Source organism: Paralichthys olivaceus, chromosome 8 (genome assembly GCF_024713975.1).
Source record: "Paralichthys olivaceus isolate ysfri-2021 chromosome 8, ASM2471397v2, whole genome shotgun sequence".
NCBI classification, from domain to species: Eukaryota; Metazoa; Chordata; class Actinopteri; order Pleuronectiformes; family Paralichthyidae; genus Paralichthys; species Paralichthys olivaceus.
In genome coordinates, this window is record NC_091100.1 from 5,074,463 (window position 1) to 5,095,211 (window position 20,749).

Genomic DNA, 20,749 nt, shown 5'->3' on the forward strand with positions numbered 1-20,749 from the left:
TGCTCGAGATGGTGATTGTTAATATTAGTTCATTTTACCATGAGATTTGTTCTGCTTGTTGCTAAATGTTTGTGCTGAGCTTCTTTCTCACACTATTTATTGTTTACTCCTTCGTTTCAAGGCTGCTAAATTCTCTAATACAGGATTAGAAGAAATCATAATTTCTCCGATACCAACATATGAAATGATTGAATGCAGAAGCTCACTGAGGTGTGAAATTACCTCAATGTTATTAACTAAAAATGCAAAGGAGGCTTGATTATTTTCACCTCAGAAACTGTGATTTCATTCTTTAAGTGGGTCTTTAATAATCCTCCTTTGTTGGGTCCCTGGTAAAAGATGTTTCTAAGGTTTTAATGTGGCCTGGAAAACTTGTTGCTGGTCTTTCTCTCGTACTTGAAGTTTGAGTGATATTTCACTCCTAGTATTTAAAAGCAAATAATTATTCCCTATGTCTTTTTAATTTAAAGGTCCAGTGTGTAAGATTTAGGTGAAAGGGAACTATTGGCAGAAATTTAATGTAGAATAATCCTCATGATGTTTTCACTAGTTAGTTTCATCTAAATTGTATGAATTGTAGTTTTCTTTACCCCAGAAAAGGCTCTTTATATTTAAATACTTTATATTTACATCGAGGGGACCCTCTCTATGGAGGCGGCCATGTTTTTGACATGAGTCCAGACTGGACAAACTAAACACCTTTAGAGTTTTTATGACAACTGAAGCTACCACAGGTTGTTTTTCATGTTTGGACGGAGAGGGTGAGGTGAGGGGTGTTCAGCTGCAACATGAAACTTCAACACTAGGTATCACTAAATTCTAAACACTGGACCTTTAATGCTCCTTCATTGTGTCAATAGAGAAGCGAGGATGTGTTTAAATTGTGTTCGTGGTTAAAGAATTTAAATCAACACAAACAGACATTTGGCGAAATGCGTCGGTTCTCAGAGGGAGATGAGGAGACTGATACTTCTCTCATGTCGCCACGTTAATTATGAGACTGGATCCAGTAATTATTTGTTTAACTTAGCGTGAAGAATAAAATAAATTTTTAAAAAATCACTAATTACCATATCAGCAGTTTGCTTTATCTGTGCACAAACATCCTTCCGCCCATTATCTATAACGCTCATCCTTCTAAAGGTTACGGTGGCTGGAGCCAATCACAGCTGACATTGGACGATAGGCAAGGCGGCCTCCAGTCTATTGCAAGGTCAACACAGAAAGACAGTTCATGCTGGCATCCCCCCCCCCCCCCTGCATGTCTTTGGACTGTGGGAGGAAATCAGAGGACCGGGAGTGTTGGTCTTTCTGTGTGGAGTTTATACGTTCTTCCGATGTCTAGGTGAGTTTTTTCCAGATGTTCACAGCTGTGGATGTGAGCAAGAATGGCCTCAACCCTCAGTGGTATAGACGATGGATCAAATTATGCAATTTCTCAATATTAAAACGGAGGAAAATAAAGTCATCTACGAAATAAATCTCTCTCGAATCTCTCGAAATGTCACTCTTGACGACTGGTCAAACGAACAGCAGTGAAACGCCTCACTGAATTTAAATGAGCGAACGTTGCTGCCTGTGAATTCCACTTCTTGTTTGTCAGAGTTGCATTGTGTTTATTTCTTTCTTCAAAGTCAAAACTCTCACTCTTCTCGTTAGTGGGCGGAGGAGCAGCGGGGGCGGGGGCATTCTTTTCTGATAAAAATGTGTTTGTGATTCAGTGCCTGTGTCTGCTTCAATTCACTCTGCTATTCATCCGGAGAGTCCAGGCAGCAGGAGGTCACTACATCATTCAATCACATCATCCCTGTTCTTTTTTTTTCTTTTAAATGCGTCAAGTGTGAACAAGAAGTTTGGGCTTCCGGAAAAAAATGACAAGAGCTCGGACCAAAACAAAAAAAGCACAAAAACGCCAACGTACCCGCGTGTACGGAGCTTTGTTTAGTTTGTGGAGGATCTTTTGATGTTGTCAAATATCTCTCACTCCGAGGATGTTTACACTTTTAGATATGCACACCAATACCATTCATGCCCACAAGCACAAGGAGCAAAACACACGGGAGAATAATTCACAGCAGTTAATTATCTGTATGTTTTTTATCTGAGTATAATAACAAGATTATTGTAGGAGGTTTGTAATAATTAAAGCAAGGACACAAGAAAAGAAACTGAAAAGGCGAGGGGGTGAAATAAACAGGATGAAGGCCGTAAAATATCTGTAGAGTTTGTCAGAGTTTAGTCAGGAACACTGAGCTCATGCAGCGAGGACAGAGTCTGAATCTACCACAGATGGTGGCGTTCTTCTCTGAATACACAGCAGCTAAAGCCATGTCCACATAAGTGCTGATGAACCGGCCAAACAAACAACCTGCTACCTCCGACAACACGCATCTGTTGGATGAGCTGGACGCGCTGCAGCTCTCCTCCCCAGACACGTGCACGTCCAGCGTGGATTGGGACAAAGAAGAAGAAGAAGAAGAAGAAGACATTAAAGCTGAGTTCTCACAAACAATAGCACAGCTTTAAAAAAAAAAAAACGCAGCCAACAAAACCCACTGTGCACAGCAGGAGGACTGCCGCACAGAGCTGAACAGTTTAACCAGTCCTAATGTTCCCAGCAAGGCAGTCAACCTGCACCACATGTCACTGCATATATATTTCAGTTGTTTGCAACATCTGCTGTTGTGCTGCGTCTTTTATGAGATTCCTCTTTTCAGGATGATGCAGCAAATTCTTATTCCCAAGAAACCTGATGCAAGCACGGGGCATTATCTTACAGAACCACACGAAGGTAGTGGGGTAGAGCCAAGTTTTTTTTTTTTTAGGGTATTTCTTAAAAACAAAACAACAATGGCAGCTATATATTCGTTTCTCTACATTTGGTTGGCACTGCTAGGTCAACGTCACCCAATATAACTTGGACCTCTCGGTATTTGATGGATTGTTTATGTGTGGTTGGAGATATTATTTTAAAATGAGAGGAAAATATCAGCTCAAAAACAAATCCACAGTCGTGTCTATAGGCCTCAAGGCGACTGCTGGGCCTCGGCAGAGGTTTGTGCCATTCTGCTCTAAGAACTCTCTGAAGTTGGTGAATAATTCCATAAAGAAGCAGTAAAGTAAAGTCTCTGTGCTTTTTAGTTTCAAACTGGACTTCATTGTTTGTATTTTATTATTTCATTCTCATCCTTAGTAAGACAGGCAGCTCTGCACAGACTTGTGAGTTTGCTATTTCTGGTTTCCCTGGGGAGAAGCAGTGGAAGACTGGAGGGCAGAGACAGAGTCAGGCAGCCATCGTGGGTTTTAAGAATAGCAGCGTGTTGTTGGGATGGAGAACTCCCTGCTCAGGTCACTGCGGCGGCCGAGCCAAATGGATGGTGACTCTGGACTCAGGCCAGAATCATCCGAGGAACTTTTTTTGAAGCATGTCTCCAACATTTTAACAAGCTGAGCTGAGGAATTCAGAGCTGTTTGTGGAAGGCGCTGCCAGCTTCTTCGTTCTCCTGGTATCCAGCATCAGGGGGAGTCTTGTCAGACTGATTTCCTTCAGCTAGACTCTGACAATGATGGCAGCCAGTGAAGGATGATCATTAGACTGTGGGCTCAAGCTGTTGGCCTTTCTCTCCTTCATCATTTACTGTAGGAAGAGTAGAGAAGACAGCAGGCGGAGGAATGTCCTTTGTAGGTACAGAGTCAGATACATTCACTCTCTTCATCATGTTCCTACGAAGAGGAGCAGTGATTTAACCAAACACACATTTTCTGTCTTTGTGTCCAGGCACTTCGGTCAACACTCAACAGAGCAACACATGCCAGAGATCTGACACCCATCTCAGCATCACTGATTCACTCTGGGTCAAACCTCTGGTTCCTTTTAAATCCATTCATCCATCGTTTAAATTGTGTGTGTTGCTCAAACACTGAGCAGGAGGCACGCTAACACGTTTACACTTCCTGTCAGTGGTTCAGGTGACGTCTGGAGATACGTTATAAACAAATAAAAGAAACTGATCATCTCACTTCATCATGCAAACGATGAAGAGAAAGATCGCAAACATGTGAGGACACGTTTCTTTACACACATCAACAATCACACACACACACACACACAGTCTGTGTGTGTGGAGTCTGACGTGTCTGATTCTTATGCGAGGAGGGATTTGTGGGGAATCAGTAACAAATCTCTTAATTCTCATTTTCTTCCAGCTCTGAAACCGTGTTACCGCAACATCCTCCAAATTGAATATCGTTCAGCAGAACAGCTCAATTACATCCAACCACATGACATTTCAAATTTTGATTGAATTCCTACCATGCAGAACTCTGGTTGTTTTCACCAATCTCTTTGTATTCTTTAATAAATTGTGACATTCCTTCATTAAAATGTCTAAAAACAACTCGACCTTTGTTTAAAATGTTAAATAAGTTATAAAATGTTTCCAACAATCTTAAACCCATCCCCCCCAAAATCTCCAACTTCACCCAGTGTAACTTAATCTCTCTGGAAACATCTGTTAAAATTTACAGGGGGAAAAAAAAAAAGACAAAGTTTAACCACTGTTACATCCTCAAATCAAATTTTCTGTGATTTTACAATAAAGTAAATTACATTAAGAGGAAAAGGGCTGAAGAACAAACAGCTATTTCTGGAGCTCCTTAGTTTTCATTACCGTATTATAGGTATCGGCTGCACCTCCATCACCGTGACAACCGCACCAGGTCGTCTCCGCCGTCCGGCGCCAAGTCAGAGAAGTTTGTGGTTTCACCTTTTCTGGATTTGGATGTTAGTTATTGGAAATCGGTGATGGAGGTGAAACACAGAGGCATGTTGACAGAGTCTCTGTCGTCAGGGGAGGTCTGCCCTTCACTTCAGGCTGCACTGAGTCCATCAACAAGAAAGTACCAGGAGAAAAAGAAGTGTAGATTTTTATCCTTCTCTGTATCCGGTGGATGGTTAGATACAGATACACACACACACACACACACAGGGAAATGCACAGTTTCCATCATCCTTAAGCATTTGGGAAAATAAGAAAGCTTATCTCAGGATAACAACCTGCCACGACACATTTTCCGGTTCATTTCTGCCGTGTGTGTGTGTGTCGGGGCGGGTGCATCTGTCTGATTGTGCTGATGCATACATTGGCAGGCTTTGCTTTGCTGACCACGTCCTCTATATATACAAGCTCAGGAGCTCAGGAGAGAGTTAGTCCACTCAGGGTATCGAGTATGAGAGAGAGCAACAGAAAGAAAAGCTTTAGGGGTTTAATGTTCTGGTTTAATGCACAGCTCCGTTCTGAATGAAGGGAATAAAGACCTGACTTTGAGGAGAGAGAGATTAGAAATAGAATAATTACACCTGAGGTAAAATGTGTGTGCGTGTGTGTGTGTGTGTGTGTGTGTGTGTGTGGTCTGAAATTCATCTAGGTATAGGGACATATCTTCCTTGGGGACACAAATAATCAAATTTACTTTAAAAAGTTGAAGACATGTTGTGATGGACAAACAACTGTGTGTGTGTGTGTGTGTGTGTGTGTGTGTGTGTGTGTGTGTGTGTGTGTGTGTGTGTGTGCGCTGTACAAATACAATTAAACTGAATCTCATTTAATTGAATGCTTTACACCTACAATAGGTTATGGCCCTCACACACACACACACACACACACACACACACACACACACACACACTCAACTTTATCTCGAGACACTGCTTCACAAAACTGCTTCAAGTAGAGATTTTAAACTCTTCCAGGGTAATCGGTTTTCCCTGTTCCCCTAATGAAATTGCTCAGCTCTTATCTCAGTAATCTTACTCAGCTAATCAGAAAGTCCTTAGCAGAGCGATGCTGCAGATAATAGAGGGTACAAAACCAGGTGACCCGACATCAGGATCAATTTGTTCCTCCAGGAGCGTTTGAATGTCCGTGATCAACGTCACCAGCTTAGCAACAGAGCTGCCGACACCACGTGAAAGTTTTACTGACCCTTGGTGTATCGTTAGCTGTTCGTTTTAATAAATACATAATGGTCTTCATGTCCGTTGCTGGCACCATTACCTCTTTGCAAAAGGCTTGTCACTGAAGCGCGGAGAATCCTGGGATAGACGGATTCCCCCCCGATGGAACGGTCCAGTCGCGCAGCTGTGATGTAATCGGTCACCAAATGCAGCCTCTGAATTGAGACGCAGTTGCAGACTTTAAATAAAGACGCACCACGTGACATCTCTGCGATCCATTCGCTGACACAACGCGCTGTCAAAACTGCAATCTCCCATTGTGTTTCTGACATTTAAAAGAATGGAAGCAGGTTGAGGCGCCCGCCAGCTCACCTGGCAGCGTGGGCGCCCCACATACCGAGAGGCTTGAGCCCTCCTGCAGTGGACACAGGTCGTTTCACACTCACTGTCAGTAAAGGTGAAATGCCCCAAAAAATATGACTAACACTATCCGCACAACAATCATGTTTGATAAAAGAATTTCAAATTTCTTCGACAATTTTCATTGTGTGTGAATTAAGCATGCAGTATTTCTGGTGAGTGACGCACTGTCATCTCCTCAGATAGTGAATACATAAAGCTCTAAAGTTAAGTGCTCTGTTAAGAGTCCATTTACAAAAATGCTTTGAAGCAGAAAAATACAAGAGCCAGCAAACTTATCGCAGCTCACTTCCCCTCACGTTGAGGAAAAAATAAAAAGCTAGAGAGGCTTCCATCTCAGCCCCGAGGCCAAACAATCCATAAAATGGATGTGACAATAAAGTTAATTTGGCTGAAGGGACATATCCAGGACATCTGGTAATGGTTTTCCCATCACCCTGTATCCTCGGGGATTCAAAGTAAAACAACTGAGGTAGCATCACGTAGGTTGAGCTGTTAAAACAGCAGATGAGGAATTTTATTTGTCATGTCCCTGGATGTCTGATGGCATTTTAACAACGATCGCAGCAGAGCTCAGAGGAGGATAAATGGTAAATGGGCTGCATTTATACAGCTGCTCCTCTATAGTGTTGACGGCCACACAAAGCTTTTGCACTACAAGTCACATTTATAAACATATTCATACGGTGCTGTAGTTTTCCATCTCTGGCAGAGCAGCTGTCTGGGGACTCACTGTCTTGCCCGAGGACACAGCGTGACAAGAAGCTGGATTTTAACCAGAAGCTCCCATATATGGATGAGTGGGGGGTGGAGTCTGATTGAGAGCTCCAGCACATTGCCCGCCCACCTACACCTGCAACCTACTACACCCATTGGACAGCACTGGCTGTCAATCACACGGTATCGTCTATTTGACTCTAAATGGATCATGATTTACGAAATGATCATCAGGCTATATTGAAGAAGACATGAAGCTATAGAGATTGAGATCATAAACTCCTGATGAACATGTTTACTGACATTAATAATAATCAACTGAGAAGCAGAATCATCTTCTCAAAGACTTCTATAGAAACTGACTTGCCCGTGGAGTCGCCCTCTGCTGCCGCTCGCCGCTGCTGACCATTTGGTTCCATCCACTACCTCCACAGTTTAACTTCATTTCCGTCTCAATCTGTCAAGTGCATTCAGTTTACGATCATCACAGCTCCTTAGCTCCGAAGCTTTTTCAATTTGGCAAATTATATCTCTGCATAGGGGGACACATCCACAAGGACATTTCGACTCAGCTTTTGCGTACTGCAGCTGGCACCACAGAAGGAGAACACACACAAACTAACCATGTAATTGATGGGCTTGTCAAATCAAACAACAATGACAACACCAGAGAGTTTGTTGTCTGACAAAGAAAAAAAAGTAGTAAAACTGAAGGAGCAGCAGCAAAATTATGATAATTGATGATGGATGAGTCACAAAACTAATTAACATCAATTTGATGAAAAATTCCAAATCCAAGCTGCCAAATGACTGAAGCCACAATCACAGGCTGCAACCGAGGCTGGAGTTTCAGGAGCTGGCTGCACTTTGGACATTTAGCCAACAGCTGACAGAACGCTTTTCAGATTTAATTGTTTATACACAACAGTGATTACAGTCCTATAATTAAAACCCATTTTCAGTAATGTAAAAATGATGATGATGATGATGATGATGATGATGATGATGATATGGTTAAACACATTTCTGTCTCACACACAAACACACACATTCAGACAAACAGGGATTGATTGAATCATTACAAGATTTAAACTGGTCAAAAAAACAAAGAGAAAAGATTCATACTTGTTTTAGAGTCAGCAGTAAAATGGCGTCTGTGTTTTTGTGAACACAATAGCTTATGAATGCCTTGAGGGAATTTCTTCAAATTTTGTACCAGTTGTTCGAATAGACTCACAGATGAACTGATTGGAATTTGGTGCTCAAAGGTAAAATCTTGTGGTTGGTGTGACCTTAAAAAACATTTGGCCCAAACATTCACTTGGACTCAAGGACTTGCCTTGTGAGGGTGTTTGTTATCTTAAGAACGCCTTGAGAGAATTTCATATTTTGCACAAATGTCACGAATAGATTAACTGGTTAGACCTTTGTGGTCAAATGTCAAGGTCACGATGGCTCGAACATAATATCTCGAGTCTGACTTTTGGGAATTTCTTCCAGTTTGAACCATTTGTCACTTGGACTCCGAGATAACTCTGGGAAAAAAAAGTTATGTAGACCCTGTGGGGGATACTTCTAGTTTCTTAGTGTTGGCTGCTTGTTTGTTTTCAGATTTCGTAACTGAGGATGAACAGAAGAGCATTCTTTTTTTCATAATTTCTCAGAAAGTATGAAACAGCATCTATAAGCTCTCTTCAGCCTCCTTCTTCTTCATAGTCCCTGATCCTGCCAGGTTTATCTGTCTCAGGATGTTCTCTTTTAAATCTGTTGCCTCTGCATGCTGTTGTTTCAGTATTTGCTTTTTCCACCGGAATAAAATCAATATCACAGCAGCATTTGCTTTGGTGTGAGAGTGAAGAGATTTTTATTGAGACAAAACCAACAAAAACCAACAGGGACAACAGGACCCAGTAAATTATTGACAGTTGTCCATATCAAGTCGTCCTGAGCAGCTTCACACCCGTTACTCTGGAGCTCTGAATAACAATCTTGAAGAAGTGATGAGAGGAACTCCTTCTTTTGGAAAACACATGTTATATATCTGAATATCTAAAAAAAAAGTACAGTCCCTGATTTTCTCATACCACCTCGATTATCAAAATTTTAACACTTAATCCCAGATTAACTGTGATACATTTCAAATCTTGTGAACTGAGTGGTGAGAGGGGCCCTGCAGGCAACATCTCCTGTTTGAATCTCCCACGGATCTTTGTGGGGCTGAATGTAATTTCCCCTGTCTCATTTTTAATAAAGACAGAAAATACCCCAAAAACTCTAAGAAGAGAGAAAATGGTGGGATTTGGTTGAGCTACAGTAAAATCTGGACCGTGACAATTTGTTACTGGAAGTCTGCATGGGGGGGGGCAAGCTCACCTGATGTTATCCAGGATTGTAGGAACGTGAGATTAGAATGTATGAGCACATTTTAGAATGGATCGCTTGGACACTGCAAGTCGCTGAATTTGTTACACGGTGAAACATGTGAGAAATTTATAAGCATGTCATAATTTATACCTCATATGGCTTCAAGCTGAGAGGCTGGTCCCGTGTGTTGATTTTTTATTTTTCTCCTCCATCCTGGGGGAACAGGTTTGACTCACCCACAGCTGCAGGACTGGACCCTGCATCGCACACGTGACACAATGTCCTCCAGCAAAGCTCATTTGGCTTTAGCCGTCTTGGAGGCAGTTCAAGGATAATTTGGGGTAAAAGGGTAAAAATAGCTCATTTAAAAAGTTACCTTGACATCCGACATCATGAATAAATAAACCAAAATAGTATATTTCTCTGCTGAGGCCCAACAGCCTATTCAAGTCAATTTAGCTGCACAAATTGCACAGACTCACAAATGTTCTGTTCTGTTTTTTGTATACTGTGACTCAGTGTCACACAGTCACGACTTTCTGACACTTGAATAGAAGTGAATCATCACTGATAATCACAAGTCAAAATATCTGCTGTGAGTTAAAGGTCCAGTGTGTAGAATTTAGTGATATCTAGTGTTGAGGTTGCATGTTGCAGCTGAACCCCCCTCACCTCAGCCTCTCCTTCCAAACATGAAAAAGAACCTGTGATGAACTTTAATTGTCATAAAAACTCAAAAAGTGTTTAGTTTGTCCAGTCTGGACTAATGTAAAAAACATGGCGGCCTCCGTAGTGAGGGTCCCCTCCATGTAAATATAAAGTATTTAGATATAAAGAGCCTTTTCTGGGGTAAAGAAAACTACAATTCATACAATTTAGATGAAATGAACTAGTGAAAACATCATGAGGATTATTCTACATTAAATGCCAATAGTTCCCTTTCACCTAAATCTTACACACTGGACCTTTAACTCTTCTTACACACAACCTGATGTACAAAACTACAGGACATATACCAAGTAGTTTGAGTTCAATTACCAATGTCTGAAACAATGAATATGTCAATGTTTCATTCATAAATAAGAATCAAGGTGTGAGAAGTCATAAAAAACTAAATGAAAAGATGGACGGTCTGGATGCATGTTGCAGGAGCAGGCTTCATAACATGAACTGCAAAGCAAAACAATGAACATAAACCATCCTTTGTGTGAGAACAGGTTCAGTGGAGAAATGAGAAGGAGCAGATTGGAACCACCATAAAAACAGGCTTTAACTTTGATTCAGAAACAAAAATCGCCCTGCAGTAGTATGCCTCCTCCATCCAGTGCAGTTGAAAAGAAATCCCTTTCAAAGTTCTTGAGATATCTTGTTCACAATTGAAATGACTGACAACCCGAAAACGTACTGCCTCCGAACGCTGGCTGTCAAAAGCTATATTCTTTTATCAGACAACATTAAAAAAGTGATATCAACACATTGTGTCAAAACCAAGAATATAAATTCAGTACAAAAGACCTCTCCATTCTGACAGTGGTTTCATGGCCTTTTCATTACTCTGCCTTTAGCATGCTGTGTGTCCCTGCGGAGATGCTCTTTAGGGTTAAATGGTCCTCGGTCTTGTGTCAGAAAAGGAAATATGAAAATGATAATGAAGGATGATGAAAAGAAACACGTTAGCATGGGTTCAACCAGCGGTGCAGCAGTGACTCACAGAGAGGACGGAAACAGACAGAATCGAGAAAAGATGGAAAGGTGCAGAGTAGAGGAAGAATGAAGGAGAGAGAGAGAGCAGGGAAAAACACATATAGAGATGAGATGGTGTGGAGGATGGATGTAAGTGAAGCAAAAGGGACGACCGATGAAATGAAAGCAATCATGAGTTGAAGTGTCTCATCATGAGTCCTTGGGATATCTGAAAATTGTGGAATTAAATTGTGTGTGTGTGTGTTTGTGTAAGTGTGTGTGTGAACCCTTTCAAGCTGTTAGAAACTGGTATGCTGAAATTTTCAATATAAAAGCATTTTTGTGTTGTACATGTAATAATAGGTAAAATATGAAAGAATATCATTTAGTTTGTCCTCGTCATTGATTCTCATAGTCTCTGAACTCTCTTCATTTATTGTTTAGACTTTCTTGTTGTCTCACTGGTCAAAAATCTCATAGGTTGCATTAATATTTGGTGACTGTGAATGGCATAAAATGTGATTAACATCATCATCATGCCTGTCAAATCATTCGGTGCCCTGTGGATGAAGATATCCTCATTTGAGAGGGGGCCACTCTTTATGAAACCACATGTAAATACACAAAATGTGGATTCTTATTTGGATCTGGATCTGCAAATTGCACGCACTCGTAAAAACCATCCCCTTAATATAACAGTTTTGGTGAAAATATCATAAAAACACAATCACAATGTTAGAGAAAGGAAAGATTTCAAGTTAATGGGTTCATTCTTGGCCTGTATCTGATCCTTCCACTGACTAACAAAGAAACTAACAGACAGGACAAAAACATAACCTCCTTATCAGAGGTAATAAAACATTTTGAGCTTTGGTATGTAGCAGTCCTTCTTTCTGATAGTACTTTTGAACCATACAAAAAAGCAAGGACACAGTGAGACGACAAAACCAGCAGCACCAGCTCATCTCAAATGTCCAAAAACAATATTTTGACATTAAAATCCTCAAGCGTGAGAATTATGATTGTTGGAAGTTGTGTGTTGTTGTGGAGCCTCAGAGGCAGGAGGTCACGGTGGCTGGAAGGGTCATCACGATCGTGGTGAAATTATTATTATTTTAGCAATGACCAAGTTCCAAGTTCAAATAAGTGATTACAACCCAAACCACATGGTTCACGAAACTCTGATTTTTGTATCTCATACTTTTCTATTTTTCTGACCTCAACCAAGTCCATGATGATTGTCTCATGCAGTAGTATAGTAGCGTGTGCATTGATTCTTACATCCACCATGGAGGTTTATGTTTTCACCCGTCCATTGGTTTGCTATTCATAGGCGGATGGAACATGGGCCAAGAAGGAATAATTTTGGTGCAGATCCAGACAATTATCGCAAAAATAAAAAAAAGCGGTGCCACGCAGGTAGAAAAGAAATACACAAAGACCCAATTGTGCAGACCTTCTCTGGAGTTCATGTCTGAAAACAACATATGTTGATAAAGGTATTAGCTGCAGCTTTACACCTGCAAGCTAGCGAGCAATAATTGTTTTATGGGCCTCAATGACCCCGACAGCGCCTTGTAGTGACAAAGTGAAAGTTAACAGATCTCTGCTTAGAAGAACCCTCAGAAGTAAGTTTGAACTTCACCCAATAAGAAAACGTTTTTTTAAATCAATGAGATATTTTCCGCATGTTAAAATTAGCACGTCGGTCCTGGGCTGCAATCACTGATCAGGAGCGGCGTCCGTTTCACAAGGCTGACGAGACAAAGTCTTTGAGGGGCTCCCTCCTTCGAGTCCTCTCTGTAGCTCATTTAGCAAAGGAATGAGAGCTACTCAAAGCTAAACTCAGATCCCATTAAGATTTAATCAAGCCTGGAGGAACGAGGGAAGATTGGACAAAGGATCTGAGAACAGTGCATGAACCGTTTATCTTTCTATTTCGATATACCTCACTTTATACCTCACGTCTCTGTTAGATAAAGAGACGCTCTTTGAAATCGATGCAACTCCTGGCACGTTCCGAACGCAGTTGCGGGCGACAACAGACAAACTCTATTTTCTTTTTTTCTTTTTTTTTTAATGAAACACCAAATGCACACATTTTAGTTGACATGCCCTCCATTAACACAGTGCAAAACTGAGAAAGAGCAAGAGATAGAGAGAGGTAGATGGAGAGACGGAGAGATGAAAGAGAGAGTCACAGCATAATGGCATTGAGATTTTCCAAGGTACAAAGAAGGCGAATCCAATATCATAAATAGGACAGTTTGAAAACAGTTCGATGCCTCAGTGCTGCACCGTGTTACTTCTGCTGTGAGGACAACAGTGTGATTAGCAGCTCCATGTCACTGCAGCTCAGGCTGTATTCACCACCTCTGTCTTGCACACAACTGGAAGCAGCCTGAGGGTAGATTAGATCTTGTTGTCTGTGTGCATGCATCTGTGTGTGTCTGTGTTTGTGTGCATTTCAGTTCTTTAACCTTTCAAGCTTTTTAAAAAATACCCCCTTTTAGTCCTTTACTCAACAAGGCATGAGCTGGTCGGGTTCTCTGGTAAAAACAGAGTCACTTTTGTATTCCTCTGCATCTAGTCAGTGTGATCGTTGTGTGATAAAAATGGAAATTTCCAGTGCACCAAAAATTGCAATCAATTTCCCGTCCAAACTTTTATGTTTTGAATAAAAAACATTGTTTGGATTAATTTGAGGTTCTTTTCTCTGACGTTTCTGCCGATCCATTTCAATTGAGGTAAACAGGATTTCATTTCATTTCACCTTCCATCCGTCCATTATCTATGCTGCTTATATTCGGGGCTGGAGCCAATCTCAGCTGACATTGGGTAAAGCTGGGATCGCCAGCTTATCAGAGGGCTGATGTGCACTGAAGTTCAGACATTTTCTCATCTTCCAGGTAAAATGTCAGAAAAATGTCTAAGTAAGCGAGTGAGAGTGTTGAGGATGTTTCTAATAAGAATACAAATTTCTCAGTACAGAAAACAGATGTCACACACGTAGAAGACACAGAAGAAGATGTCAACTTTGCAAACTCTTCCCAGAAACCACCAGTCCTCTGTAGAGTTTCCTGTTGTGAACGCATCTGATCTGGGTAATCTCCTGCTGCATTCTTCAGACTGTATGTGAAAGGAACGATCCCGAAAAATATCCAGATTTCCAGTATATATTTCATGGAGCTCTTTTCTGTTATATCGTTCTCACCTTCAGGTATGGCATGTCGTTAGACCAGAGTGCTCGCAGCAAAGAATTCAAAAAAAGAACCTTCTGGTTGTGAGACAGCAGTGATAACCACTTTACCACAGAGTCAAACGTCCTGCAACTTTCTCAACTGAAGAAACTGTGGACAAAGGCTACGTATTATCCAGACCAGTGATACGCTTGAAACAGATCTCCGATCTGTTAAATGGTTCAAATAGTTGGAAAAACATCAGAGCAGAAATATGAAGAGGAATGTAATAGTGTAGATAAAATCAACGATGTAGTTTCTATATAGTTTCTATATAACGTTGTTTCTAGGTTTTAATCCACCAAACGAATGACAATAGCCAGCAATATTGTAAAGGGTAGAATCCAATGAACAGAAGGATTAACATTTTCAATACAGCTTTAGAGATGTGTTGTATGGCAGCAGATGTTAAGCTTCCAGGACACACACAATATGTTTTGGTGACTAACATTAAATGCAAAGACGATTTCATTAAAAGGAAACCGCACATGGCACCTTCAAGGCGCATATTCTTTCAACTGGAATGAAAAACCAGAACTCCACAGACTGTCAATGATGTCGGCGGAATGCAGATTTCATTCACTGCTAATCGGTTAGAGCAAATAAGAAAACACCCACTAACGCCTCCACCTGATAATCAGTCTGAAACACAGAATCTCAAAGAGACACTCAAGTTGTTTAAATGAGACACGTTCTGCTCATATATCCAGAATTTTAATTTGGGTTATTACTTGAAAAGGTTTACAAGCTCCAATGTTCAGTAAACATCACTTTCCTCTGTCTGAAACAGACAGTTTCCTCTCATCATATGTTTCATTTCATTTTCAAAATCAATAATGCAATCCTGAGAGTGCCATGGAGAAAAAGGGGCATGCTTCAGAAAGATCAGAGAGATAATCTTAATGCCTGATTAAGGAACATGAGAAAACCAGGGTTAGAAACCAGATGTTCTATCTTTTTTCTTCAGATTTTTTTTGGTGAACTGTTTCTTAACATTTCATTTGATCGAGGTAATCCTGCTTCTCCTTGGGCCTCATCTAGCATTCAAAAATCACATGAACCTGAAAAGTTGCAATATCACAAGCATATTATGTGAAAATCAAAAACCGGTCACTGTGCTCTGAGTTTTTCATTTTCTGCTTCAGACACTTTGTATTTCCTATTCCCCTGATATCATCTGTATGACTGCACACGTGAACAGCGGGCACTACCTTTCTTCTTTAGCAGACACTGATGCTGACATTAACCTGTGATGCACAAACTCTTTACAGAGACATCGCATTGTGACAAAGAGCTTTACATCTCCTGTCAGGAGCAAATACAACCAATGGCAAAGCAATAAAAGAAATAAAGAAAATAATCACACTTTACATCCCGCTGGGTTATTGTTTTTAAGCAAATGTGACTAGCAGCTGCTTCGCTTATGATATGACTGGACTATTATAGTGCATTCCTGCAATCCATAATTCTTACTGATACGTTTTAGCCCAGAGCTATATATCACTGCAACTCTTCCCTTGCAGCAGTCACTCCATCACAGCTGCCTCTACCTGCCTTCAATGGCCTCATCAGTGCAAACACTGCCGCTGCAGCCCCTGTGCTTTAGGTGATGCAAAGAGAGACTACACAGAAAGAGGGAGAGAGATAGCCAGGTCAGTTCATCCTCAAGTCAAACAATGGCTTTCGCAAGAGGCTGACGAGACGGCAAACTGTGAATCTGGAGCTGTGTGTGTTTTTGCTGCCTGCAGGACAGAAAATTCCCTCCCTCCCTGATGCATCCGATAATCTGCAGCTTTCACAGGCTGGTTATATCGGTTATTTCCTCCTCATTGTCTCCTACCAGAGAGTAGGTCTCCGATGTTTTTCTTTTGTACTGCCTAGTTGAACAGAGAGTGTCTCTTCCCAGGGTGATGGTGTCTCTCTTATCAGCCGACAGACAATGTATTCTGTCTCCCGAATGGCTCCTTAGAGGCAGCACATCTATTTCCAAGGACTCGATTCGTAAAGTTAATGATCCGGCGTTCTCATTAACTGAGTGTCTTCTTGTGGGCAGGAACTCTGCCCTTTGCATGGAGTGCTGGAGTGTGTGGAGCTGGCAGGGGAACAAGGAGCTGTCCCACAGACTGGGACTGGACCGACACCAATCCGAGATGCTGTGGTCGGATCCCGCTTGGCAGTCTGAACTGTCTCTGACCCTCTGCCCCAGCCCCTGGCCTCGAGCCAAGCTCAACAGCCGGGGGATTGTCACCATAGATGCAGACGCTGCAACCGCAGCAGCAGAAATATGGGGGTGCTCAGCGGCAGTCACTTTGGTGTCTGTAATCACTGCGGCAGAGGACACCACTGCAGCAGTGCTGGAGAATGAGGAGGAGCCAAAGAGAGCAGCGACCTTCTGGTAGTATCGCGTCCGTATGACTCTCGCTGAGCGGTACAGATCTCCAATGAAACAGTAACAGATGGGGTTAAGGCTGGAGTTTGTCAGGCCCAGCCACTGGGCGAAGGGCCGAGTCTGCAGCAGCCAAGAGGGCGGCCTCTGCTCGCAGTCGATCCAAAGGTCGGCCAAGTACAGCGGCAGCCAGGACACGGCAAAAAGCAGCACGAGGCACACCACCATCTTGGCGATCTTCTGTCGAGTCTTGAGGCGCGAGGTGTGCAGGGCTTGGCTGCGAGGATCAAGATCCGCGAAAGTGGATTTTTTTCCTCCCCAAAGCCGCCTCCCCGTCAGGAAGCCTATGGTGAGGTTAAAGGTCACTGGCAAGCAGTAGAGCATCATGAACAGTAGCACATTGTATCTGTTGGAGAAAAAGTACGTGTTAACAATCAGATATCGAATTCTAAAATGATAAATACCCTTGAAATCTATCGTCTTTTGAACTAAAATGTCTATTATATCATCTGAATGTTTGGTAAAGACTCTTAAAATCACTCATGGCTGAAGACTCTCTCCACACTGCTGAGTCAACGATAACATTTTTATTACAATAAGAACATCATGGTTTGCCGTTTAGTCATCAGGGACACAATGGGCTCCTGTTTACATCAACACACTGCAAGAATTACTGTGACAATGTAAAACCCAACAGAACTGTCTTTAAATTCCAAAGAGAACTGGTTTTGAAGGTCTCTGTGGAAAAACACTATTTCTGACACTTTGCAGTGATTCACCGATAATGAAGCCCTGACAGCTCAGAGAGAAGTGCAGACTATACACAAGAGTCTTTCTGAGCATGATTAATGAAAACAAGACGTTCAAATACAAAGTGAAGGGAATAAAAACGGTCTGTCTCTCAACCAGGGTAGACCATAGCGCTTAATTTGTCTCTTTGAACACGGTATTTCTTGAAAACCTCACTGATTTGAATGGCAACTACATTCCTGTACGAGCCTCTGACAAACCGAGGCAAAGCGAGAGAGGAAGCTGAGACAAATCGCAGATTGATCCCTCGCCCGCTTCACATCACCTCATGTCTTGTTTGACACGTTGCTCTCAAACTCAACGCGAAAGACTCCAAATGACAGCCAGCTGACAGACAGTCTGCATGTAAAGTTCTCCACCAGCATGACAGGTTAGACATAGCACAGATGTGCCACAGCAAGAACCTTGAAATACAAGTATGTCTTGAATGAGTGTGGATCATCATTTTTCTGGTGTCTGGTGCATTTTCTTTCTTGAGAGGCGGAAACAGAGAAAAGGAGAAATCCTCCTCGCCTCCAATTCAACAATATCTATCGTTCTCTAAGAGCTGATTTTTGCCAATGGAGCTGAACACAACCACAGCTCAAGATCATTGAGGCCTGACTCTCGGCCTGGTGATCGCTCATCAGTAATGTCATATAATCAGATACACATTATATTCTGCAGTCTGTCGGAGCACCTACCCTTGTTTAAGGCGATGCTGAGGCCACTCCTCCTGACAGACCAAGATGGCGAAAGTTCCAAAGCTGATCTCCCGCCGCCGGTTCATCACCACAATGGGAGCGCACATGATCGAGGATACCACCCACACCACGGCGACGGTTGCCAGGATTCGGCGGCGGGTGAACATGGCACGAGCTCGCAGCGGTGACTGGACGCTGTAGTAACGGTTCACACTGATCACCGTCAGCGTTAGCACGCTGGCTGACACTGAGACAGCTTGTGTAAAGGGCACAGCTCGACAGAGGAGGTCGCCATACACCCAAGCCTTGTAGATCTGGCTCCCGAGCGTGATGGGCATGCACACGCACACCACGGCCAGGTCGCACACCGCCAGGTTGACCAGCAGACTGCGCGTGGCACTGACGCTGGCTAGCCGTCGGTTGCGCCTGTTGGTGAGGACGCGCAGGGACATTAAATTCCCAATGAATCCCAAAATGAAGGAGAGGCAGTACATGATGGTCAGAGCGATGGTGCTGGGCTCGTGGAGCGTCCAGAGCAACATGCTCTCCAGGTCCGCCAAGTCATTAGAGGAAAAGGTTGACGGGGACAAAGGAGGGGAGGAGGAGGAGGGCTGGTCAACCGAGGTGGACGTTTGTCTAAAGGACAGGGGGGAGATGGTGGAGAGGAGAGGGGAGGGGATGAGGGCAGAGTATGGAATGAAGGAGGAGGGGAGCAGAGAGGGCAGAGGTTGATGGACGGGGGCCATTGGGGGGCTGAAGGTTGGCGGCAGCATGAGAGAGCCGTGCAGGTTGTACGTGTGGTTGATGCTTTGCTGAGAGCCGTCATGCCTCAGCAATGAAGAGACGCTGGGTTGGACTGAGCTCCAGTCCGAACGCTGGTCCTGGGGCAGATCCATGCTGCTGCCCAGCGGGAACTAACACGCCGCAGGAGAGGAGGGGTGAAGATCTCTCGACTATGAGGCTCCGTGCACACGTTTACCTTGGTCCTCATTAAAATCCATTCAAAGACTTGTTGAAGAAAAAGCACAAAACAGACGCCAAAATGGTCAAATCCTTAACAAGAACAAATCGAGTCCTATAGGTCTCAGTCTCGTGCTCTGTGGGTCTTTATGTTCTGTGTGGGTAAGAAATTCTGCAGATGAATCGCGGCCCCACATCTTTTGCCACATCTTACGAATCTGCTGAAGTCATGAAGTCCTGGTCCTGCGTGTGCACCGTGTACATTAAATCCTCCAGGGAGTGGCTGTTTGAACCCGATAATCCACCGGCAGCTGTTAACAGACTCTCTCACCTTCGAGGAAAGTAAACATTACGCCCCCATCGCCACCACCACCACCATCCCCTCCACCCTCATCACTCTCTCTTCCTCCTCTTCTTCCTCACCACCTTTAGTCCCTCAAAGGATTCCAATCAGATCTGCTTAGAGAGACACAGATAGCAGAGGCAGTTGTTCCACCTGCAGCCGTATCAACAGCTCTGTTGCACACCAAACAGAAGCAAGTAACACATTCCTGGATGGAAAAACACTGAAAAGCTTTTGACAGCTCCTTGTGGTGTGTGTGGATGGATTAAGTCGAGCAAACACTCGGCGAGTAAAACATGATTTGATATTTAATGTTGTGATTTTATCCTTGTAGAGAAAAATGTTTGAAGTTTAGGTTTAATATGAATCATTCAAAGATTATATGTGTGTAGCAGGATGTCAATCTCCACCTTTACATCTGCAGGTGGATGTCTTTGCTTGAGTTAACTGCCTCCATCAAATTATTGCCATTAACAGGAAGGAGCAGAAGTCAAATGTTCCTTTATATTAACTTGATCGTTTCCTGACAAGCCACATCCTTCACATGACCCAATAATTGGATCCTTAGAGGAATCGATGATTGCAAGAAAATATATAATGAGCTCACCCTCAGAGAAACGCAAGTCCAGTCACATTTCAGTTCTCGTTCACTGCCTGTGCGCGGATCCTCTTTATTTTTTTTGCAGAAGCAGCCAGGTACGGAGGAGGAAAAGAGGAATAAAAAGGAACAGGAACAGTGGTAAAGTTGCTGCTGGGTCGCTTACAGGCGGTTAATTTGGTTTAATAATCCGTCTGTGAGTCCCGGAGCTGCAGAGGAGGTTTGCTGTCGGGGGAGCTCTGTGCCACTGACGCGCTCCTCAGACGTCTGCGCTCCGAGATGCGTCCGCCGCTGCAGGACTGAGGGAGGGAGCAGCTGCTGCCCGGACACACACAACACACACACACACACACACACACACACACACACACACACACACACACACTTTAATCAATATTAGAAGTGAAGTAGCTTCAGTCTGTGGAGTTATTCATTCCTCTGACGCGCAAAAGGAGAGACAATCGATTCTGTCCCTCCTCTGATTGATTGACCAAAAATTGAGTCAATTGACTGGCATGTTTGTTTGTCCTGTTTAATTCTGGACACTGATGTCTCATATCTTTTTCCACCAGGCAACTGTACACAACTTT

At 42.9% G+C, this 20,749-nt stretch overlaps 1 protein-coding gene across 1 annotated transcript; it reads right to left on the reverse strand.

Annotated features, from left to right (window-relative positions):
• Positions 1-13,189: 13,189 nt before the first annotated feature.
• LOC109639565 (neuropeptide Y receptor type 2-like) lies at positions 13,190-20,471 on the reverse strand. Its single transcript, XM_020103085.2, has 3 exons — positions 20,169-20,471; positions 18,259-19,674; positions 13,190-17,171 (listed from the first exon to the last, which is right to left on the reverse strand). The coding sequence occupies exons 2-3, from the start codon at positions 19,152-19,154 to the stop codon at positions 16,175-16,177; spliced, it is 1,893 nt and encodes a 630-aa protein (XP_019958644.2). The 5' UTR covers positions 19,155-19,674; positions 20,169-20,471; the 3' UTR covers positions 13,190-16,174.
• Positions 20,472-20,749: the final 278 nt, after the last annotated feature.